The sequence below is a fragment of the Hoplias malabaricus genome, chromosome 1 (genome assembly GCF_029633855.1).
Source record: "Hoplias malabaricus isolate fHopMal1 chromosome 1, fHopMal1.hap1, whole genome shotgun sequence".
NCBI classification, from domain to species: domain Eukaryota; kingdom Metazoa; phylum Chordata; class Actinopteri; order Characiformes; family Erythrinidae; genus Hoplias; species Hoplias malabaricus.
Genome location: NC_089800.1, coordinates 22,120,015 through 22,145,880, shown reverse-complemented (window position 1 = coordinate 22,145,880; position 25,866 = coordinate 22,120,015). Strand labels below are relative to the sequence as shown.

General features: G+C 40.4%; 1 protein-coding gene across 5 annotated transcripts in view; it reads left to right on the top strand.

Annotated features, from left to right (window-relative positions):
- Positions 1-25,866, top strand: part of dscaml1 (Down syndrome cell adhesion molecule like 1) — a 110,303-nt gene that overhangs the window by 6,258 nt on the left and 78,179 nt on the right. For all 5 annotated transcript variants that reach the window (XM_066676920.1, XM_066676909.1, XM_066676900.1 and 2 more), the window contains exons 2-3: positions 6,012-6,332; positions 11,841-11,987. In XM_066676920.1, coding sequence (XP_066533017.1) covers positions 6,012-6,332; positions 11,841-11,987 — 468 coding nt within the window. The remainder of the gene's footprint in view (positions 1-6,011; positions 6,333-11,840; positions 11,988-25,866) is intronic.

The following is a 25,866-nucleotide window of genomic DNA, read 5'->3' as shown; positions in this document are numbered from 1 at the left end:
CAGTAGGACGTGCAAACCACTCACTAAAGTGTGATATGTGAAAGAGAAGTAGGTTGTGTTGACGATAAAGACTTTGCAATAATGTGTATCTATGTGTTTACTTTCCTTAGCCTTGCCTTTTATTTATGTCCCTTTTATAAGAATCATTCAATTAAGGGGAATGTGATCAGTGTTTTGAATTTTCAAACTGAAACAACTACATTTTTACACCTCCTTTGTAGAAGTGGTTCGAAATGTCTGCGCAATTCAGTTGTCAACCAAGTCATTACCAGGGGTTTGTTGTGAAATCACAGACAGAGGAGGTGCAATGGAGCCATTTTGCTGAATGTTCAAAACGACCCACACTTCCTTTCTGAGATTTAATGTGCAATGCTTATTTTAACCATTTCATGGCAAAACGTGATTTTCAAACCTTTGTTAAATCATTTCTAATCAAATCATTTTTTAAATTAATTTATTTAGTGTAATAGCAGCTTTTTGTGATTTTACTTTTAGACGAATCCAATGCAGCAGACACCTGGCACGATTTGTACCTTCCTCCAAAAGGAGCATTTACACTAGATCTAAACGTTCTTATAATTCTTAAAATAAATTTTCGTTTAAAGAATTTAAAGTGTTATTATTTTAGTTTCGTAATTCCAGAGGATGCACATATGAGTCTACCCTAAATCCCCAAAAGGAGCAGAATAATGAAGGGTGAAATGACGGAACCTGTGATATAGTGATACGTTTAGCTCTGACATTCTTCCCTCAAAAGCCATTTAACTTGATACTGACTTCAGTTTATTTACCACTGACCAGTGCCACAGCTTATACCACAGCTTCTGAGGTTCTTAATTAAAAGCATCAAATGTGAGCTGTAAATATATTTCTATGTTGCTGTGTTCCTTGTATAGTGTGCACCTTCAGACTCAATAAGAATATAAAGAATTCCTTTGTCTTAATCAGTTAGAAAACCTGTGGCACTGTTCTTCATATCACTGAACTAGTTTAGTCCAGCAGTGAGGGGGATAACACAGTCTCTTGTCTGTAGACCCTTACTCAGACCCCCACTGTGAGATTATAGATATTGCAATCTTTAATATGGGGGTTAATGCCATGGGCTATAATCTGTAAACGCAAAAAGGGTGGGGGGTGGTCAGAGGGTGAAACATTTGACCTGGTTTCTCACCCAACTCCAATAGGACTGTGACAATGTCCATATTTTCTTTGCATTCATTTCTTTCTCTAATCTGCTTTAAAATTGTGTTTTAAACCCTTATATGTGTATAATTTACACATTAGTTAAAGGCTAGACCTGTGGACATTTGTTATCTGTGTTTTTTTCTGTTTAGGGACTGTGTAGGTGCTGAAGCATGTAAGGCCACCCCTCACACTGTTGCTGTCCGTGGTCCTGAAAGGTCTCACATAAGAGCTATGGTGAAAATAGCTTGTGATGCTGTTCATAAACAACAGTAGACTACATCATAGCAGAGAAGCACTGCTAGTGTTTATTTCGGATATCTCGGCTAACTGAGGGTTACTTACAAGTTGCATTCGTGTAGGCCTTATGCTTCAGCAATATCTGGGCAGTAAATTCTTCATGATAACACCTCACTGGCCCCAAACAGAAACCTACCCAAAGGACCCTGTAACCTTTGAGCAGAGTCGCTGTGAGAACTTTTGCAGATACTCACTGAGAAACTTCTGACACACTCTGATGTGCACTATTGCCCTGTTAGACCCCTTAGCTTGTGTCCGTCTATGTAATCTGCCCTAGCCCTGTGGCACAGGGGGAGGAAGAGAGGCAGAGAGGCCCTCCAACATGCTGCGATTATCAGCCTGGGGAAGCTCTGTGTGTGTTAAATGTGAAAGGAGATTATATGGATTTAACTCTCTGCGTCTGGCATACAAATTCCAATCACATAACATATCCCTTCGTGTTCTATGGGAATATAAAGAGAGAGAGAGAGAGAGAGAGAGAGAGAGAGAGAGAGAGAATTTATGCCCTCCTCTTACCTAGTAGGGGCTTTAGCTCTAATCTCAGCCTTTCGATTCTGTCATCCTTTTTTCATGTTTTTATTCTGTTTGTGTATCGCAAATGGACAGTTTTAATATTATAGCGCACCTATATTTACCTCTAAGGCCAGGAAACGTCTAATAAACACATATTCCCTTCTAACAGATGTGATTCATTTAATGCACATTATTGTTTGATTGTATCCTAATCATTGTCCTATGAAGATGTTCTTTAGTCAGTGACAGCAAGCAAAGGATTTAGTTTTCTGTGAAATGCTGTTATCTTTTATGCCATAGTCACATGTCATCACCATTCTTTTGAACACAATGGAAATCACAAGAATGGGGATAATCCAGGCATTGTTGACATAAACCTGGCGGGGGGCATTAATTAAGTGTAATTGCCTTAGAAGAAAATTCACTTGCCGTAGGCTTATGTCTTCCTTGGCTCACAGCCAGAGCTGAGATAAGCAATTCTCAGAATGTAAACCGCCACAGATATGTCCCATCAGAGCCTATGGCGAGCGAAAGCACTGGGGGAGTCTATAGGTAACACTGAGGCTGGAGAGTTATATTCATTGTGAGGTGTTTTTTAGTTGGACTGCTCTGGACATCAGTTCCCATTGTTATAAAACAGTTGTGCTATTTTTATAGATCAATGGCTATTGGATGCTCTACCATCACATTAGCTGTTAGATAGAGTGCTAAATACATACTGTAGTGGGGGTGACATGACCTATTTATTCTCCTATCAGATGGAAGCATTCGCAACGGCTTCCAACACACATGTATTAGATTACTGATTCTTAATGCCTGTGCTGCCACTGGGATATTACTGCTGTAATTTCGTCTAAGGTTAGACAGTTAACCATCCTCTTCAGTGACAAAACACTGCTGGTGCTGGCTTTTGTGTAGTTGTCTATTACACTGAAAAATAGTTTCTTGTGGTGATTTGCAGTGGTTTGTTTAGGAAATGCAATTGTTTCCATAGTGTAGACCTCAGCAGTGCTCTTCATGATGCTTGGTTCACACAGGAATTTCATTTTATCTGATCTTCTGTGTACTCCACATTAACGAATAAAAGCTTTATCCACTGATTGAATAAGGAAATGTAGAATAAAATACACATTGCTTTCTGTCATGGAGTAACACAATGAGGGGAATAGGTGCCAACTACCTTCACTGCAAAAAATTAAATCTAAGCAAGTAAAATGTACTTAAATCTAGTCTAAATATCTAGTGATACTCATTTGGAAATTGTTGTAAGAATATAATACGATTATTCAACTTATTTCTAACTTATTTTGACCTGTTTTAAATCATTTTATCTACAGAAAGTGTCTTATTCCATCGGCAGATATTTTTCTTTATTCAAGAAATAACATAAAATGATGCTTAAAAGAAGCAAAAATATCTGCCGATGGAATAAAACACTTTCTGTAGATTAAATTATTTTAAACAGGTCAAAATAAGTTAGAAATAAGTTGAATAATCGTATTATATTCTTACAACAATTTCCAAATGACACACTAGATATTTAGACTAGATTTAAGTACATTTTATTTGCTTAGATTTCATTTTTTGCAGTGTACAAGGTCAATCGGGTTACGATTTTATGGATGTCTTCCAATAGTGTGTTGTTTTAGATTCATCCACTGAAAGGTTATTTAAAGAATAAAACTCCTACCACACAGTTTAAAAGAAAGGTTTCTGACACATTTTTAAGAATGCAGAAAATCATTGAAAGAAGTGTGTTCAACCCTCAGGAGTGACATTACGTGGGAAAAATGGGAAACTGAATGGATGTATTGAACTGTAGAATAAAAATATAATGAAGCAATGTTTGCAAAATGCCTTTATACAACACTTCTACAAAGTAACTGAGGGAAAAAAAGCAAAGCAAGCTAGGATCCAAACATTAGATCATGTGCTTAAATTATAGCAAATTAAATAAATAAATCTGGGCAGCATTGTGGCACTGCAGGAAGCGACTCTGTCAAACAGCTCCGGGTGACTGTCTGTGAGGAGTGTGGTGTGTTCTCTCTGTGTCTGCATGGGTTTCCTCCGGGTGACTGTCTCTGAGGAGTGTGGTGTGTGCTCCCTGTGTCTGCGTGGGTTTCCTCCGGGTGACTGTCTGTGAGGAGTGTGGTGTGTTCTCCCTGTGTCTGCGTGGGTTTCCTCCGGGTGACTGTCTGTGAGGAGTGTGGTGTGTTCTCCCTGCGTCTGCGTGGGTTTCCTCTGGGCTAGACTCAAAAGTGTCCGTAGGTGTGAGTGTGTGAGTGAACGTGTGAGTGTGAATCGCCCTGTGAAGGACTGGCCCCCCTTCCAGGGTGTGTTCCCACCTTGTGCCCAGTGATTCCGGGTAGGCTCCAGACCCACCGCTGCCCTGAACTGGATAAGGGCTACAGACAATGAATGAATAACTGCACTTTAGTAGAAAATTAAGGATCTCTGCAGAGAAAAGTGAGTTGATTTTTTGCAACTGCTGCTCAAGGTAGAACCATTTTTAATGTGTCACCAGAATTAAGTGTAACTTTGTAACTCTGTGAGACTCAATATAAATCTGTAAAATAAATAAATGCATTTGGCTCAGTCCTGCACAACCTTGGAAAGCATTTCAGTTTTTCCAGGTCCCAGAGAACATTACTAGGTTGGTTAAAGCTTATTTTGAAGATACTTTGCTTTACTCCTGGAGAGTTTGATACATCATGGCACTGATTGGATTTAATGATGGCCACATCAACTTTAGCGGTGAGGTGTAGGATAATGTTTCATGGTTCAAAATGTTCAAAATGTTGTGGTTGCTGGTAGGAAGAGAGTGGACTGGGCCTTATGTGAGACTGTAATGTATAGGAATATGATATTTTACATCTTATCTTTTTTATAATTACAGTTTCTAACTGTAACGCTACATCGACTAACACATTCAAAACCTTGATTAGATATCAGAACTCTGAATGATCAGAGAGTCATTTTCTTTTTTGGATCCAGTATTACTCCCACAGTCCAATGGCAAGCTAAAAGCTGCAGATTCAAAAACAACAGAGGTGAATATGCTTTTGAAGCCCACAACATGTATCGATTATTAAAGGTTTAACATCTAAATTGATATAATTACAATGGAAATCAATTTACAAGTGCATTATCAAGCAATCAACATAAGCTTCAAGTCCAAACTATACACTGCCTGATCCTTTCAGCAGCGCTCCAACTAATGTGCTTTCGTTTATACACAAGGCAAACAAGTCTGTTAAGTGCGTGCCCTTCCTGTCCTTCCCCTACACAGCCTAACACAGTCCGTATGTTGAAATAAGTTACCACTGCCCCATTATGAGAATGGTGTTAACACACAAAGCGTGTTAATTTATTGATCTTTGTTCTCAATATTTCATTCTCTTCATGTCATTGTTAAACCTGATGTGAAATAAAAAAAAGTAAAGGCTTGATTTACTTGGTCTAAGTAGATGACGAATTTGGCAAATTGGACCTTGGCTGCTGTAAGAGACTCTTTAACTGGTCTACACTTTACTGTAACTGGACTATATTCTGTCCACAGTATAATATAACAGTCTATAACTGTGAATGTACCTCCGATGTAATTTGGACAATAAAAATCTGGTACTCACAGGGACGAATAATATCACAGATATTTTTAACTCTACAGATAACAGATTCAAAAATCTGTTAACCAAAAGCTACGTAAAATAGAGGGTGGCACGATGGCACAACAGGTAATGTTGTTGTTACACAGCTTCAGACTCCGGACCCACCACAAGCCTTACTAAATTTAGGAAAGTGACATGTAGATAAATACCCTCTTTCCTTGCTACCTGAATCTGATGCCAGATCATGCTGCTATACGCCAGACATCCTGCAAAGCCAGAAACCCCTGCAATCTGTACGCTTGGGTATAATCTTAGGTGTGTTTCCCATTCACTTGTCTTGGACTGAAAGCTGAATATGATGTGTGGGAGTGTAAGTGACGGTTTTCTTCTCTTCTGGCCTTCCAACAGTGAACAGCGAGGATGTGGTCTCGACGCGGCTGTACTTTGTGAACGCCTCCCTGCAGAGAGTGACCTTCTCCAGCTCAGTGGGGGTGTCCCTGCCCTGTCCCGCGGGTGGCGCCCCCCATGCAGTTCTCCGTTGGTACCTGGCCACTGGCGACGACATCTATGACGTGCCCCACATCCGCCATGTGCATGCCAACGGCACACTGCAGCTCTACCCCTTCTCTCCCTCTGCCTTCAACAGCTTCATCCATGACAATGACTACTTTTGTACTGCAGAGAACCAGGCTGGCAAGATCCGCAGCCCAAGCATTCGCGTCAAAGCAGGTGAGAAACCGTCCACTTGCCTTTGTCTTCGTCTACATCTATTTGCTATAGAGCCAGATCATGTATCTTGTCAGTTTACACATCCATTCAGACATCTGTCAATACGTGTAGCCAGCTACAAGTTCTTAAATCTATCCATGCGCTGTAAGTACATGTTGTTGTTATTATTGTGTAGCAACCTTTAGTAGGTTAGGCAAGTGCTACATAACATTTAGCCAAATGTGAATCATCATTCAAGTGTAAGGCAGCCATTCTAAAGATTTTCAAATCTGATGTGCATTTCAGTTTGAGGTCAGCATTTTTCATTCTGGACCACATTGTAAAGAGTAAAGAGCAAAGGTAGGAGTTAACATTAAAGCAGAGGAGAGACATATGATGTTAGGTGTAGGGCATGCGTTTTGAGCTGAACATCTGCAGTAACAGCAAAACTAGCGGCAGCCATATTGCTAACCCAAATAAGAATGTATGTGCCACATGGGCATCCCAGTGGCCGGCCCTGTTGACCTGGCTCCTTTAAAAAGCAGTGAGCAGACGGCCACTCGGTGCCACAGACAGTTGGCTCAGTGACCCTCCAATTTGGTGCCAAGGTCACTTTTTATGAGCAGGAGCTCACCGCCGACAGCGAGGGATGTCCACACACACTCACACACACACACACACGTATGCCAGCCTGTGCATAGCCTGTGCCAGTGTCCCTCCTGTCTCCCAGCCTCCATCTGTCCTCCATGCTAGAGTTCCCATCTTACACACACACACACACACACACACACACACACACACACACACACACACATTTTAAGACACTGTGCACACAGCTACCTATTCCAGAGATAATATGCAGAGTAAAATATGATCAAAAACCATGAAAACTCTTTAAAAGCAAAAGGTTGTTATTTTTCCAGCTTTTCTACCACATCAGGTTCTGCATTAAGAAAGGAATAGAAAAAAAGGGAGGAAAGAATAAATGTACTAACCAACAACAAGATGGGGGTGACTTTGGCCTCAAATAATTACACTAATTAATCAATTAAGTGCTGAGATGCAGCAAAAGAATCTGGACATGGAAACCCACCCTGGGCCCTGTGGAAACCAGCACTGTGCTAGTAGCCAATCAACTCCATCATTTAAGGGTTGCCATGGGTACAGGGAAGGGGAGGGGCAGGGTGTGGTGCCCGGTGTCTCAGGTGGCAGTGGAGACCGATGACTGTTGACAGCTCATGGTGTGACACTACCCCCATCCTTTCATCTCTCTCTCTCTCTCTCTCTCTCTCTCTCTCTCTCTCTCTCTCTCTCTCTCTCTCTCTCTCTCTCTCTCTCTCACACACACACACTCACTCGCTTTTGCTTTCTTTCTTCCTCCCTCATTTCCACACTCTTTTTTTTTCTCACTCACTCCCTCTACATGCTAATCTTGGCCAATAATAGAACAGGCACCTGTGTGGATAACTTAACATTTATGAAAACCTCACCATGTGGTCTCCTCTCTCTCTCTCTCTCTCTCTCTGATATATATATATATATATATATATATATATATATATTTGTTTAAAACATTACAGTTTTTCAACTAATAATTAATACATTGAAAAACATATTGGAAAATAATTTTGCAACAAACATTTTATATATATACATTTCTATTCAAATTCAAAGAATTATCAGCAAGCCTGGTGTAAAATATTTGTTCTCTGCAGAGAATGTGCATGCACTTTAATTTTACCAGTCATCAAAAACAGAACGGGTGCCCAAACTTTCCAAAATGTCTAATATAATGAACAAAGCAAACGCAACAATCTAAACTGTTGACAAAACCGTAACACAGGGATGAACGGAGGTAGGAACGCAGTCTGGATCTGGACTAGAGTGAGATATCACGAGTGTAAACATGGGTCAGGACGGGTAGCTAACACAGACTGAGGCAGGTGCATTTCGCATGCCCACAGCCTGCTCGTTCTTGTTCTCTCTCTGCCGTTTGTCCCTCCTGTTTGTTTTGTGCTTCGACTACCAGATAGGTGCTGTTTACATTGTCCTCTCTGTGTTAATGGGCGCATGAATTCATCCGCCCTGCTTTTTAAATATCTGCATTTTTTCTCCTTTTGTATTGTATTGAATGAGTAAACATGGTGTTTGGTTTCCCCTGAGTTAATTATTTAAAGGGCAATGATACTGAACTAGTTCTTAGCGGTGCACGGGGAAGGAGAGCGCGCGCCAACCTGCGTTTTAGACCGTTCCTAAGCATCGGCATTAGAAACGTTCTTATGATGGCGGCGGTTCAGGCCTGAGTGTAGCCTACATTACTTTTGGTTTAATTGATATGTATGCCATGTTTGGCATCGTACATGCGTGTAAATGTGTAGACGTATATGCACGTATTTTTAGCTTGTGCGCGCGCGTGTGTGCATTAGTTTTGAGCTAATATTTGCACATTAGGTTTGGGCTGTATTCTATGGCGGAAGTAGCACTTAGCCAGTTAGCTAGCCTGATAATGCACGTAGTGCTATATAGCGTTATGTATGTATTTATTTATTGTTGTTTCCATGTTAGAAACATTCCAATTTGGAGAATAGTCTTCAATATTAACAATAAATGTCATTATTTTATCAGTTAAAAATTGTAGGAACACATTTCAGTGTTGTCAAAATGCAAAGTGTTGTGTCCCAGTTACCACATTTATAACAAAATGATTTTTTAAGAAACTAAACAGAAGGTAGACCACCCTGAGAAACCTCTATGTTAGAAATTAAGCTGATTTTTTTTTTACCATTTATTTAATATTTAACATTTGTGCTATAATATTAACTTGAATGGTAGGTTTATATTGTCATTTTTTTTATATCATTATTATATATAGGAGTTTGTCCCCCGTATGCCTTACATGTTACAACCTCAACATATGGCCCATCGCTTACCATTGGCATAGAGGAGTTTAAGCGAATCTAATCTATGGGATCACATCAGTCAATTCATCTTTGGAAATTCCATGTCTCACAAGGCTCACATAGTCAATCAACGAGTTAATAAATAATATGTAGGCTGTAGAGGCCAGAGCACTAGGGAATTCTATTGATTTTGTTGTATTGATTCAAATCCCTTCTGCATCAATGAAAAGGTAGTTAGTTACCAATGGAGAGAATAGATCTGGGACACATAGAAATTATTTAGGGCTTTGGTGTGTGCATGGCTATAGGGAGTGTGAAGACTTGGCGATGAGAAAAGGACACTGGTCCTGGTCTCTGTGGGTCACACTGTTGCCTGACAGAAACCATTATTAATGGCAGAAGAAACTTGCCCACAGGCCAGGCGTTAATTATATCAGGGCTGGAGTTGGGGGTAGCGCAGATTCTAAGGATTTGTTCCTTTTTACTTGAAAGAGAAAAGTGCTCATTGAAATATTGCTCACAAATCCAGTTACCTTTCCAAACATCGCGTAGGGGGCTTTTTGAATGTGAAGGCCCTTGTACTGCCACCCGCAAAGAGACGAGGGAGACATTACAGTCTGTAAGTAAATGGAGGTTGATGAGGAAGAGGAAACAAATTGAATGTCTGAAATGAAAACGAAATTCTGTGCCAGCTCTAATTCACTTCTGTTCCCCTGTTGTCGGTACTTGGAGGCTGATTTCCTTGTTGTAAGTTTACAGTGCTCTCTCAGTGCAATGTCAGTTAATAAAAGGGCATCACTTATAGGGAATATGTTGTTAAGCTCTCTTTGCTGACCACACATCGTACATAATAGCTGTAGAGTATTCAGAGTACCTTGTGTTTTTATATAATGCAGCATTTTTATTTTTTATTAAAAATAAATATGAAGACATTTGCACTTAATAGATTAACTGCTTTTTAGGACCTGGTGAACCACTAACACCCCACACTTTACAGGCTGAATATATAAACACCCTGGAGGTTACGAACAATATATTAATGCACAGGGATGGTGTGTGCACTCAAAACCCACAACCACAGACACTATGCAAAACATACAACAGAACCATAGTACAGTCTCTCAGTACAGTCCCACCCAGACAAAACTACACTGGTCTCAACTCCCAAGAAAAGATGTCGATAACTGAGTCTCCTTCCATTGTGTTAAGCATTGCTGAGGTTTCAAGGCACGGCTTGTCAAGTGAGTCCTATGGCCTTGTTTACCTCTGTCGGCTCTGGCTCTTCTGATTTAATGTCCCCAAAACAAATGAACCACAATAAAACTACATCTACGTAATTGCAAAGAAGTCACGTTAATTTCTCTCCCTGTGAAAACTACTGGGGAATGATGGGACCCACTTTTAGTGGCTCCTCCCACTTCTGTCCCTGTTCGTTTGGGAACTGTAGCAAACATCAATAGTCTTAATTTATTTTCATTTGACATCATTTCGTCAAAGATCATTTCTAATCCGCTGAACTCTGAACACTGAAGTAACAAGTATTTCTTTTTGTCAAACTTGTTAAGGAAAACTGCTTAGATCAATAGTTTCTGATGTGGTGTGCAAATGGTTAGAGAAATGGGCTTGGGACTGGAAGGTCACTGGTTCAATCCCCAAAACTGGCAAGGACATCCAGAGCTGAGGTGTCCTTGAGCAAAGTACCTAACCCTCAAGGTGCTCCCCGAGTGCTGAGGGTGGCTGTCTGCTGCTCCAGATGTGTGTTCGCTGTCCCTAATCAGTCGTGTGTGTAAAGTGCAGCCTCTGTATTCTTCAGCACCCTGGATCTTGTAATCATTCAATATTAGCCAAATGTTTTCAAACACACCAAACCCCTGATCTACTTTCACCCGAGGCACAGTTGAACCATGGAAATATGTGACAGCAACAATTCTGACCTGTTTAGTCCCCATGCCACATTGGTAGTAGATACACCTTTCAGAATATTAGAGCTTTTCATTTGGATTGATATTTTTCCAAGCTTTTGTTTTTTTAAATAGAGTACCAGTCAAAGGTTTGGTTTCCTTTGTTTTGAGCCGTTTCCCACATGTTGTGAATGTACAGCACCAGTCAAAAGTTTGGACATCTTCTCATTCAATGTTTTTTCTTATTTTCCATGTTGTAAATGAATGTGGAAGGCATTAAAACTATGAAGGAACACATGGAATTATGTAGTGAACAACAAAGTGTTAAACAAACCAGAATGTTTTATACTTTAGACTCTTCATAGTAGCCCCCTGTTGCTTTGATGACAGCTTCACACACTCTCTCCGTTCTCTCAGTCGGCTTCATGAGGTCGTCACCTGGAACGGTTTTCAGTGAACAGCTGTGGCCTCGTCGAGAGTTAATCTGTAGAACCGCTCCCTTCTTAATGTGTCTGAGACTGTAACTGGGGTTGTGCAGAGGTAGGGGCTGCAGCACAGTTCTATACAGTGACTAGCTCTGTTCCACCAATCACTCAATGATGATTGAGTACTGTGTATATTGCTATATCTGTTTATATATATTCAGTAATTGCAATCTTAGTAAAATAAAACCTAAATGATTAACCTGAGCTGTGATTGGTCCTCTGTTTCTCTTTTTCACTAAACAGTGTTCAGGGAGCCCTACACGGTGCGTGTGGCCGACCAGAGGTCCATGCGTGGCAACGTGGCCGTCTTCAAGTGCCTCATTCCCTCTGCTGTGCAGGAGTATGTCAGCGTGGTCTCCTGGGAAAAAGACACGGTTTCCATTGTCCCAGGTAGGACTTATACCCGAGGCTGGTTCAGTGGATAGTAAGCCTTTTCCTTTCCTTCTCAGCAATGTCCGGCTTTAGCATATAGCTTTCTCTTTGATCTGCTGAATGACAGGGTAAGGACTGGACAAATGCAAAGTTGCAATGAGGCACAAGGCCAAAGGGTTAAAGCCAATGGTAAAAGGTATAACTGGGGCACTGTGAGTTAGGAGAAGTATTTAATCATGTCCACGTTGGAGTCTTAAGTGTGTGTGTGTGTGTGTGTGTGTGTGTGTATACAGTTGTTGGGTGAATGTGTTTTAATGACACATATTCTACACCATACATTTAAATGATGCCATGACAAGCAGGACTATATAAACTATTCTATGTTGTGCGTTAGCACTGAAGTTCTTTACTTAATACATTTGTGACAGAATTGTGTTATATTTGCCTTTATTTAACCCTTTTGCTTTGCTTATTCAAAGTGCATGGATTGGCTTCTAATTAAAACGAAGCCCATGTTGCATTTTGCTGATTTTAAACTAACTAGGAGACCCTGTGAATCTCATTAGGGTTTTGGGGAGCTCTGTTAATCAGCTTTAAGTCATTTTGGCACTTTTAGAATTCACCCACTTTGTCAGGAGAGAGGAGGAGTACGGAGAAGGATTTTGCAATTAAACAAAATGGAGCCGTATGAACCATACAAATGCCTCGTTCTGGCTGAGCTGGGGATATTTACTCATTCTCTTAAGATCTTAGGAGTGTGTGTGTGTGTGTGTGTGTGAGAGAGAGAGAGAGAGAGAGAGAGAGAGAGATGAAAAAATAAAATAGGACTTTTGAGGAGTGGTGTGTGGTAGTGGACTACGGGAAGGTGTTTGTTAATTCTTTTAAAAGGTTCTGTGAAGATCATGTTGGATTCTATTTTGCATTCATCTGCACTGTGTATATTTTAATGTGTAAAGCTCAGACCTATGACATAAAATATATGAAAAAACACACTCCAGTAAATGTGGAGAAATTATAACTTGATTTTTGTAACTTAACGAAAGAAGGGATGCAGCGAGGAGAGAGCAGTTCACTCAAAGTTTGTGGAAACTACTTATCAGATGGCATCCTTCTCATTGTTTCTACAAAGCCCTCTGACAGAGCGGTGACACCAGGTGAATCAGAACAAGCCTGTCATGTGTCAGTGTGTGCTTTGAGTGAAATGTAGTCTGAAGATCTACATATATAGGATTTAGTAACTCACAAGTGTAGTAATACTGTGTGTGTGTGTGTGTGTGTGTGTGTGTGTGTGAGATGCCCCTTGGTGGATTGAAAAATCAATAGGTACTGCTCGCACTGACCAGGTCAGATGGTGTTTGTGGCCAGAGCCTGCTCTGCCTCACTTCACACAGCCCCCACCCTCTCTCCTCTCACTTCATCTTTCTCAATGGTGCATTTCTCAAGTCCTTCACATGGGAGCGCTCAGTGATCCAGTCTGGACAGTGCGGTGTGTGTGTGTGTGTGTATGTGTGTAGAGAATAACATATTCATTTCTGTGTGAATGTCTGAGTCAGTGTCAGAGTGTTACATTTCCATGGCTATGTGTTATTCCAGTTAATGTGAAACAAAGCATTTGAAACAGGGCCTTAGGTGTCAGAATATCTGCTGCACAATTAAAAGTAGACTGTCTCCAAGTTGTTGCAAGAAAAAAAACAGATTTAATTTTGGTTTTAGATAACAGGTCTCTCTCTCTCTCTCTCTCTCTCTCTCTCTCTCTCTCTCTCTCTCTCTCTCTCTGTGAGATGAGTATGCTGTTCTCTTCTTTTTATATGTATGTCTTCATTGTTTCCCAAATATAGTGACTGTCTCTCTTTACCATGTACACTTTCTCTTTCATTTTTCTTTTACCCACCACATCATATTTATATTAATTGTTATACTCTGTTTATTCAGTTGGTTTGAGTTGACTATTCTTTTTTATTTTATTCTTATTATTAAGTACATGTACTTTCTCATTCATATATAGAATTAATTCTCATTCAACTCTTAACTGACCGCACTTTGTCAGAGATCAAGCAGATTTAACTTTACACCTTGATAGATCACTCATGTAGACACACATTGTGAATTGGATTTGCTGAGTAGGCACAAGCATGCACGCATCCCAGCTTCTCTCATGTGAACTTGACAGTGGCAAATGCATATCTGAGGCTCAAACCTTATTGTAGGACACATGGTGTGTTTACACTAGCTAAATATTAATTTCATTCATTACCTGTAAACGCTTATCCAGTTCAGGGTCGCGGTGGGTCCAGAGCCTACCTGGAATCATTGGGCACAAGGCAGGAATACACCCTGGAGGGGGTGCCAGTCCTTCACAGGGCACACACACACACACATTTGAGTCGCCAATCCACCTACCAACATGTATTTTTGGACTGTGGGAGGAAACCGGAGCACCCGGAGGAAACCCACGCAGACACAGAGAGAACACACCACACTCCTCACAGACAGTCACCCAGAGGAAACCCACGCAGACACAGGGAGAACACACCACACTCCTCACAGACAGTCACCCGCAGCCGGAATCGAACCCACAACCTCCAGGCCCCTGGAGCTGTGTGACTGCGACACTACCTGCTGCGCCACCGTGCCGCCCCCTAGCTAAATATGTTGTAGTGAAATAGTGAAAATGAAAACAGAAACATAGACAAAGTAGGTACCATTTGACCGTGTGATTTGATCCTTGTGTTATGCCACGAGATTAAAAATCCTGACAGTGAAGCAAGATAACACGGAGCGTCTTGTTCTTAAAGCTGATGATAACGTTTGAAGCAGGAAACGATGTTTGGGTCCCATACGGGGAATATCCCACAACACCTGCGGGTTTGGAGCTGCACTTTCCTGCTTCCAATTCACTGACTGTTCATATGCTGCCTCACACTGTAACGTGATGATCAGTGGTGTTCACTTCACCTCTCAGTGAGTTTAATTTTGTGGCTGATCCATGATTTACCAGATGAGTCAAAAGTTTCAGGACACCAGTGAGAAAACAGGTCGTTACAATCTCGACCAGACCCTAAATGCTCAGTGCCATCTTCGGTCTGAACGCATTGTCAGGCAGCGCTGAGCATTTAGGGTCTGTTCAAGCCTGTGACGACCAGTTTCCCACTGGAAAAACGTGCCCTCGACACAATATGGCAGCTTTCAAGATGGCGGCCATGTCCCGGACACAGCCCATCACTCCCCGGGGTGTTCCGATATGTCATTTTCCCTATTGTTTCTGAAATGAAAGGGTGTCCTGAGACTTTCGACTCACCCTGTATTTACAAGCATCAGCTCTGACATTAAAATGACCTCCTCCTTTTGTCTTTTTGCCAATACGTCTCTGCTTCACACATTCACATAAAGGTAAATATTGTTGTTCTGCAGTTACGGATTATAGTCCATCTGTTGCCCTGCGTAAACTGTCAGCCTCCTTTCACCCTGTTATTCAATGGCCATGAACACCACAGGACCACCACAGAATAAATCATTTGTAAGCGTATCAAAGACACAGACGCGGCGGTGGCGTTTCACCGTGTGTTGCACTGGTACAAGGTGATCATACACAGCAGTGCCGCTGGAGTTGATTACATACGAGATATTACACCTAGAGGTGAAGCTATCAGGATTATAGCGGCCACTGTGACCACAGTTATCAGTATCACCACAGTACTGTTCTAAGGTGCTAAAGGTTAAACAGTGCTGATGTAGGATGTTTCTTCAATGTAGCACAGTTTTCCAGAACCGTGTGTAGTGTTTTAGAAGACGTGGTGATACTGAACGCTTCAGTTATTGTTACTAACAAACTATTTTCAGCTTCAGGCAAAAAATTGCTTAAGGAACCAATGGCTCAAGTGCCAAAAGTGTTTTTAGAAGCCAAATTATGACAGCCAATGTGAAAATATTACACGACAAACCTCAGGTCTGTCTGTATTTGAGTATGTTTTCCTTACTACGTCTTGTTGCTGGCTGTAACCCCTTGCTTTCTACTTTTGTGTCCATAGGGTTGATTTTACTTTTGCTGATTGTGGTTGATGCTGTACAGTATTAAACAGTTTTTAAACTTGGTCATCAACCATGGCTTTAATGATACAATTTGAAATGCTAATACTAACTGTCAGGAGTTTTCCTTTGGATTACCAGGAAACCTTTTCTTCTCTAATTATACCCAATTTTCACAAGTTATCATAGTTCCCTGGGGTCTTAATGAAACGTCTGTGACATGCATTGATCAAAATATCATAAGGATCAAGCGACACAGCCCTATTGTCACCCTGTCTAAAAGAACAGTTCAGAAAGACCAGTTTTAGTGCCTGTTCCTTTAAATGAGAGCAGCTCACGGTACCGTGAGCAGCTCTGGTTTTTAGCCCTTTTCCCTCAGTTTTCTTTCTTCTCCTTCCTCATTTTGGCATATTTATTCAGTCCTCCTGTTCCTCTGCATTCGTTGTGTCAGTTTTCCAGCATTGTCACATAAATGCCGGTCCAGCGCTATGATTGTAGGTGAGGAGAGGTGCTATGTAGATGAGGAGAGGAAAAAAAATTCAAACGTCTCTACCCTCCAGGTAACAGCAACACAAAATCAGAAAGGCTTGTTTCATCCCAAACGGACTCAATTTCACATTTTGTGGGTTGATAGCGTGTCCCCTTTAAACCCTGTGCCATCTCACCGTTCATAGGTTTAAACCCACCTAACTTGTTGGTCCACACAGTATATTTAAAGTTAGAGACAGTAGCTCATCTGCTGCTGCTGCTCTGTTTGGGCTATTTGTCCTCGAATGTTTCAAATTATATTATTGGTTGGTGGACTAGTGTGTATAAAAACACTGCCGTGCCTGGGCCAATTAAACTAGTGCAACACACACTAACATGCCACAACCACATGTCACTTCAGTGCAGAGAATGATCCAGATACTGTGAGGTCGGGTGAAGGTGCGTCAATAAAACACATGAACTACACTCTATAACCGTAGAACTACAAAGCGCACTAAAACCACACATGAACAGGGAGTGTACAAACAAGGAAGTTATTTTAATGTTTTGGTTCTCAGTCAAGAGCTTAGTTCTGACGAGAATCAGAATGGTACTAAAAGAGTGTGTTCGTGTAAGTGTGAAAGTATGATAGTTTGTTAGCCTCGTTTTCCTCTTACCCTCTGAGCTCAAATCAGTGTGAGTCTTTTCCCCTCATCTCCATGGCAACAGTTACAAACCCACAGTAAGAATGAGGAAGGTGTGAGAGTATATTGCTGTGCAATTATTATTAGTGTACTGCCATGATGCAGTTTGTGTTGTCACACACAGACACGAGCAAAACATATCTCAACATGGTTCTTAAAATATGAATTCATTACAAACTGCCTACATAGCTATACACTGTCATTTATAAACATATCATTTCTACATGTAATAGTTTATTCTTCATGACAAATACATGTACTGTAGTTTGTTTACAAGAGGTTCATCACACGTACTTTACTCACGTATAATATTTCCAATAATATCTCTTGAATCTGGCAGAAGTGTGGTGTTTGATAAAGGCATTGTTGAGTAATCTCTTATATTTTTATTAGTACTTTTCCACTGTATGGCACCAAAAAGTGAGCGGAGTCAAGTACCATTCAATGGAAAAGCACCGTATGTGTTATTTAACCAGTGCAGTGATCAGAACCTTTCACTGATCAGTTTTGTAACATTGAGAATCACAACAGTTATCAAGTGAGTCATCTAAATGATATTTATAAATAATCTTAGCCTTGATATTCACATTTTAAACATATGTAATGGAGTTATCTTATTCCTTTAGAAGATACTTTTACCAGTCTCTTACTACTATTTTTTTTTTTTTTTTTTTTTTTTTTTTTTTTTTTTGGTTTTGGAAATTAGACACATTTTCTTCTGGTGGAATACGTTCATAAAATACCTCAGTAAAAATGTCAAATTTAACTAATTTATTTTGGGATTTGTTTGTTATTTGAAAAATTGCAATGAAAATAAATTGAACACACACACACACACATGCGCGCGCGCTTTGATACCACTCAGCTGATCAAGAACAGGCCTCCCTGTCTCTCTGCTGCAGCCATTTTCTCAAATATGCATGTTAAGCCACAGTATTCATAGAGCGGGTAGAGAGGGAGTGAGAGCAATAGAGAGAGTGAGAGAGAGTGCTCTGTGAGCGTTAGTAATCAGAGCTCTCTTTAGTGGAGCGTGCTGCCACTCCAGCTGCTGCTTCTGCTCCTGTCACCATTTTGTCACATCTCTCCCTCTTTCTCAGAGAGGGCCACAGAGCGAGAAAGTCACGATACTCAGCACAGTGCAAAACAGAACAGCAACACGCAAAAAACATCGAATGGAGGTAAAAAAAAATGGAGATGGCAAGAAAGTATCCAGTGTGTTGAATTATGCAGAAAAAAGAAAAAGATGAAAGCAGGAGGTGTAGACAGACAGATGGGCAAGAGAGAGAGAGAGAGAGAGAGACACTAAAATCCTGATGTGACCAAACCTCTGGGGAAACAAGAGATGATGGCTGCATGCCCGTCTATTAAAGATGCATGCCCTTCCCACTGCCCCTCCCTTATTTGATTCATGTATTTATATATTTATTTTGATTTTTAGTTTCCCATTACTAGGCTTGGAAATCAGTACTTTGAAATGCACCAACTGAATTACGTCTGTGCTGCTGAGTACTGAGTCACATCAAGTCAATTAGTGCCAAATTTTATTCCGATGGCAGCACACACTCAGTGAATGGCGAGCTGAAAGAGGTCTCAAGTGTCATTACATTTTTAAAACCTGACAGAGACATCATTCTCTGTAATAGTCGGGATGTTGGCATTACATTACTATAGTCTCAGCCATTTTAGACGTCTCTACTGTAGTGTGAGATACATTCATTTATTGTGTAGCTAAGACACCTGCATCATTTTAAACAATAGTATGCTTTAAAACATTTATCGCAGTGCCATACTGTAACATTATAAGTCGGGCAGCCCTCTACAGGGTTTCATTGGCAACCCCACCTACCGACTATGTGTCAAAATACAGATTTTATTTCCTGTTGAAGTCGTTTCTGGACATCCAGTTTAAAATCCCAGCCTGATGTGGAATTATAATTCATAAAGCCATGACCTTTAACACAAACAGCCGCTTATTTGAAAGAAAGTCTATGGAGGATGACTGTATTCGTAAGTGAAATGAAAGGCTGGCCATAACAACGTTTCCAACAGGAGCAAACACCTGGTCAAACACAAAATCTTGAATTAATCAACCTAAAAAACACTTAAACATACGTTTGCTCTTCTATTATATAATACTTTCTTCACTCAGCACACATAACCTCTGGGTTTATTTAAGCCGGGCCTTTTGTGTGTCTCTCTTGAGTAAATCTCATGACGTTATCAATGTTTACAACTGAAATAGCCATTTCTGTTTCAGGGAGAGTAAAGTACTGACGGAACGTAGCATGGTGTGCTGGTATCTCAGTTCAGGCGCCGGTGCCAGTGTCAGATCAGATGTGTACGGTGCCCAACCCTGTCCATTAATAGCTAAGTGAAAAATGGTGAGACTGTCCCAGTACCACACCGTCTGTGTTCATAATTGTATTTATTTTTTTTGTATTGCGTTTGAGGGAACGTGTTTTGTTTTGTGCCTTAGTGGGTGAACTGGGTGTGTGTGTTGGTGTGTGTGAGAGAGAGAGAGAGAGAGAGACGAGGGAAATGGAGGCGTTTACTTATTTATGTGTGTTATGGGCTGTGGTGATGGTGGCAGTTGTGGCAGCAGCGGAATACAGGATTGAGCTTGTTTATTCACAACTGTGTTTGGATGTTTTACAGAGAGAGCAGGTGCAAAGCATCACTGCCTGTTTGAGAAAAGACACTGCTGTCTGCCCAGAGAGAGGGAGGGAGGGAGGGAGAGATAAAAAGGGAGGGGGGGTCAGCTGCACATTAAAACATGCAGATCAGGATCTATCTGAAGCAGAGTCTGCATGGCGGCTCTGAGACTGTTTAATGATAGATAGATGGATAGATAGATAGATAGATAGATAGATAGATAGATAGATAGATAGATAGATAGATAGAAAGATAGTGATAATGCTGAGACAAAGATGGTAAGACAAATATATAAAGATGGGGGAGCAAGATAGGAAGCAAGGGAGGAGGGCTGTGCGAGAGGAGAATTTCAATGGCACTCCAATCATGCAGCCAGGCTCATTAGCCTAGGGAAAATTTGCATAGAGCCTCAGCGCATTCGTTTGCTTCTACCCAGAGAAGATGGCTTCCACTTCATGCTTCTAGGGAGTTATGCTTTAACCTCCCTCACTGCGCTGTTTCTCTTACTGTTCGCTTATGTCTTTTGACACTAGAGGAAATGCATTGTTCAGTTTATGTTCAAATGTGAATCGTTGTAGGATTTCCGTCAGATTACTGTGTGTCTGCTGCCAGCATGGCTTTAAAAAACACATTCATTTATTTAATTTCCTTTTTTACAAACAACCATTTTGTACACATTCTTCACTTTTCTGCAAGTAAATTTGATTCTGCTTCTTTTAGAATCCTCTAAGATTCCAAATCGAGGCTTTTCAGTCCATAAAAACCTACCTGGCCGCTGCACACCCTTCCCTTTCAGACCCACACCATTAAATTGTCTTCTCACACTAAAGGGTGGCTCATTAGTTATTAGTTTCAGATGTGAAGCAAGTTTTGACGAGTTCTTTGTTTATCTCCGTGACTCCAAAGCTGTAATCGCTGGTTTTCTGGTGATGATGATATTGTTTGTCCCAGCTTTAGAAAATCTTGTTACTTGTTTAAATCAATGAATCTACAAAATGAATTATGTGACATTAAGAGCCATTTTGAGTGGAGATTAAACAGGTAAAGGGTAGTCTTTGATATTTGCACAGTACTTTAGATCAGTGGGAGTTATTACAAAATTTATCAAGCAGAGGGACCAGTTATTTGGCTGGACACTAATGCGAAGTGTGACGTAGACCATAATTCGCTTTATCATTAGACCTTTACGCATGAGTGTGTCATCAGAGATGTAGCTAAAGAAAGGTGTGGACTCTTAACTAAACCATTACGACTAGAAGTGAAGCTGCCATAGATAATAAGTAAAACACAAGACTCCATAACGGAAACTAATGCTGTTTGACGGCAGTCATTTGCGTGTGTGTGTGTGTGTAGGGGTTGAGTGTTTGGGTATCTGTAAGATGAGAAGGACTGACACTGACAGGGTGTGACAGACCGGCCTGGAGTGAGAGAATGACTCCATGAAAGTGTGTGTGGCTAAAAACTAGAAGAACTAAGCAGAAAATCAAGACCCTAAACACAGCTTCATTCTTTAGCACAAATGTCAATGTTTCGCATTTTCACAAATATCACAAAATCGAAATTGTTTATGTATAATTTTAATATGAAAGATTTATTAGTTACAAATTGAGTGTTTTCCAGTCCTGTGTTCACTTCCCACTCTGTATAACATTCTGTGTGAGAGTGTTCTAAAAGCATTTACCACATTGAAAAACTTAATCTTAAGGGTTTTCCAATAAACACACGCATACAGAGCATAAAATAAGTCAAGCCATGATTACCACATGCACCTGAGGAGAACTACCCCCCACCTTCACACACACACACACACACACACACACACACACACACACACACACACATACCATCTTTGTCAGAGGTGTGTTTGAGGTTTGAAGGTATGATTGGCTTCACAATACGTCATTAATGACTAATCAATGACCTTGGTGTGATATTGTGAGTGTCCAGGGACTCTGAATGGCCTTTTATCTATGCATAAACATTGCTTCACCTCCCAAATACACATACACACACACACACACACACATGGATTCTCACACACATTTAATCAATGAAACCAATGAAACTGGTTTGTGTCTCTAATCCATGTCTTGCTCCTGAGCAATTTGGCATGAAGCATTTTACATTATTTTTGTTGTAGTTGCTTAACATAGGTTTTGTAAACAGACAGAAGAGATCAGGTCATAAACACACACACACACACACACACACATCTACTCTCTAGGGGGGCAATGTTACTAGTAATAGAGTGTATGTAAATTATTGGTAATGCCGAGTGTGCACATTGAGTCTTACAAAGGCTCAAGGGTCTAACAAACATGTGGTAACTGAATTTCACCTTCAGTTTTAGAGAATAAGAAGTAAAAGACCTGGAACATACCCCGCATAAGGTCATCAAGACATATTAAATACCTCTGCACCTGTGGTACAGTTGTGACAATTGTGATACACACAGAAGCATAAAATAGCAAATGGTTCTTATTGAATGTGTTGGAATTCATAAAAATGAATGCAATGATATGCAAATCACCTTAGAATATTTTACTGAAAACAGTACAAAGGTAACATTTCACATATTGTAACTGACAATTGACACATTGTAGTTTTTTTCACTATATTTGAACGGGGCAATAAAAACTGGTGAAGTCATGTAATGCTCAGAAACACTTTAAAAATGTCTGTCTGTAAATGTGATGCCACATTCACAAATGAAAGTTTAAAATGCAAAGAAGAATCCGTGACTAAGCTCTCTGGACCAAGCTCCTTTAAGATATATTGATGTAACATGGGCAAGTGTTTTGTGGTCCAGTGAATCAAAATTTGACGTTCTTTTTGGAAATCAAGGGTTTACTGGCAAAAGATGTGGGTGATGACTCGGCTTGCTATATGCCCACAGTTCAAAAGCCAGGTTCTGTAATGGTATGAGGTGCATTAACACATATGACATGGGTACACATCTGTGAAGGCACCGTTAATACTGAATGATATATACAGGGTTTGAGTAACATGCTGTTCTTCAGACAATAATAGTAATAATAATAATAATAATAATAATAACAGGCCTGGCTCACAGTCTCCACTCAAATTCATCCCAAAGGTGTTGTATCAGGTTGAGGTCAGGGCTCTGTGCAGGGCCAGTCAAGCTCTTTCACACCAAACTCACTCATCTATGTCTTTACAGACCTTGCTTTGTGCACTGGGGCACAGTCATGTTGGAACAGGAGGGGCCGTCCCCAAACTGTTCCCACAAAGGGGCTGAACCCAAATAAACCACCATAATCCCCTCTCCACAAAACTTTAGACTTGGCACAATGCAGTCAGACAAGTAAAGTTCTGCTGGCAACTGCCAAACCCAGACTCATTTCGCCAGACGGAGAAGCGTGATTCGTCACTTTAGGGAACACGTCTCCACTGCTCTAGGGGCATTGCGCTTGGTGATGTAAGGCTTGGATACAGCTGCTCAGCCATGAAAACCCATTCCATGCAGCTTTCTATGCACAAATATGCAGGATGTTGGTGACCTCTGCACACTATACACCTCACGCTGACTCTGTGCTTTTATTTTACGTAATAAAATAAGTCTGCATGCCTAGGTGCTTGGTTTTATTCATCTGTGGCCATGGAAGTGTGTGTAACACCTAAATTCAATTGTTTGGATGGGTGAGTGAATACTTTTGGCAATATACTGTATGTTTCATGTTGGAGGTTCCGGTCCTCCCTTCACCACCTAAAGCTCTTTTCCTCACTCAATATTAATCTAGTTCTTTTCTTCTCCCTTCTGGCCTTTTCAAGGTCACCTGACTCTTGGGAAATGTTTAGAATCATTATTTTCCTCCTGGTTTTTTTAGGCTACAAGTAGTAGCTCATGATACCAATCCCTGTTTCCTTTTCCCTGTGTTCCGCTTCACGTTTTACAGCACGTACTTTCTCTCGTGTTTTGTTGGATTGCATTGGTCTAGTACTTACATCTTATACAGGTGTTGGCTTTAAAAGAGAATAACTGACAACAGTACAAAGAAAAGATGTCAGAACTGTATTTGTGAATATAATTTTTAATGCCTTCAACAGACTCAGTTCTTTAAAAAATGGTATGGGGCAAAATAAAACTGCACCTACGAATATTCGTGTTATTTTACAAGCAGAGACGGACCGTGCCAACCACTTGCATGTCAGACTTTTTAAGAACTGTAATCATTTCAAAGCGAACACTTCACAGGACGGTGTGCTTACAAAAAACGTATTAATATTAACAACATTATGATGGAAAACGTAAATTCTTTGTTAGGGAATCTGGAGAAATCTCAGTTTGTACAGAGCAAGGCCAGAAACCACTGTATGACCCTTGATATTTCACACAGTCCTCAGTTCTGAAGTGCAATGTCTATACAATGTCCTCTTGACACAAGCTTTTTTCAGATGGTCCAAATGATAGTGGAAACTGTGTGTGGTCCAGTGAGTCCACGTTTCACTTTGTTTTTGAGGAATAAAAACAGCCGTCAAGTCCTCTGTGCCAGGTACAGAAGGGACCATCCAGACTGTAATCAGGGATAGGTGATCAGTGCCCGTGGCATGGGTGACTTGCACATGTGTAAAGGTATTATTGATATGGAGGCGTTTATAGTATATGTTTTTTTGACTGCTGCCATCAGTGCAATACCTTTTCCTGGGAAATCTATGGTTAATCCAGCAAGACAATGCCATGCCTCATTCTACTTGTGCTACAATATTATTGCTTTGTAGATACTGAGTGCATATGCTTGACTGACCTGCCTGCGGTCCAGATCTGTCTCCCATGGTGCATCATGAAGAGGAGACTCCAACAGTGATTTTAAGCTGTATAAGGCTACAAAGGGCAAAAAGTCTACTTGCAAAACTTCTAATAACATTTAGTATCAAGTGTAAAAATATATGATCAGGATTTTTTTAGATTCCAGGATTTTTATAATTACGTTTTTAATTCTGCTTTTTTATCTTCATTTCAAAGACACACTCTTCAATACTCTTCATCGTAACATTTTTATGCACCTTTACTCACCACATTTTCTCAACAATAAAAGTACTTTCGAGAGCACTTGATGTGCCCAACAAAGTCGAAGCCCTCCTCTCCAGGTAACATTCACTCAGTGTCTGCTCAACTGAATTATTTTTGCTTTTTATCTTTTATCGTTGCATTTTTATCTGAACCGTCAATCCACGCCTTTCTTCTCCACTTGTGTTGACTGCTTGTGTTCACTTTTGCTCGTCTATTCATGTTGGAAAAAACTCAAGGTCTCTCTCTCTCTTTCTCTCTCTCTCTCTCTCTCTTTCATGTTCCATTTTCAGACAATCACAACAATATGCCTTTTATATTTTTTTACATTCTGGGATTATTACATAATTCTCTTGCTTTATTACTGCTGCCCACTTGGGATGCAAGTGCCTCTTAAAACTAGGATGCTGTGGTCTAAGCTGTGGCCCTATCATTGTCAGTCTGTCGATTTAGTCTTTGATGATGCCTCAGCCAACCGAGGCTGGGAGTCCAGCGCAGCGCACCCTTCTCAACCAATACAGCCAAACGTGTTAAGTTGTCCAGTTGTGCTGTGTTTGTGCTAATACCTTTCCCAACTGGACAGTATGGTGTGATTGAGGGGGATGGAGTTAATGGGTTATTTTTACTTTTACAAACATGAGAAGAAAATTGAGAGAAATTAAACCAAAATAGAACAAGGAAAACGAGTATTGCATTTTACTTTAAAGAAAAAATATATATTTCTCTGTTACAAAAAAAAACTAAAGTTTATTTAAATAATTGAAAATTAAAAAATGAATAAAGCATTGTTATGAATGTTCTTTTATAGATTGTCATTTCACACAATGTATATTTTACACTGACCCAAAAAAATGAAGATAATTTTCTTATTTCTCAGTGTATCCTTTTATTTTCTTCTGCATCTTTCTCCTGCTTTCCGAGAGATTAAACTTGAATTGAAAGTTTGAATCCACACGTGACATGGTTACGATGACTAAACCATGCGAGACCTTGTTTGAGGTTATAGACAGGTTTGTTT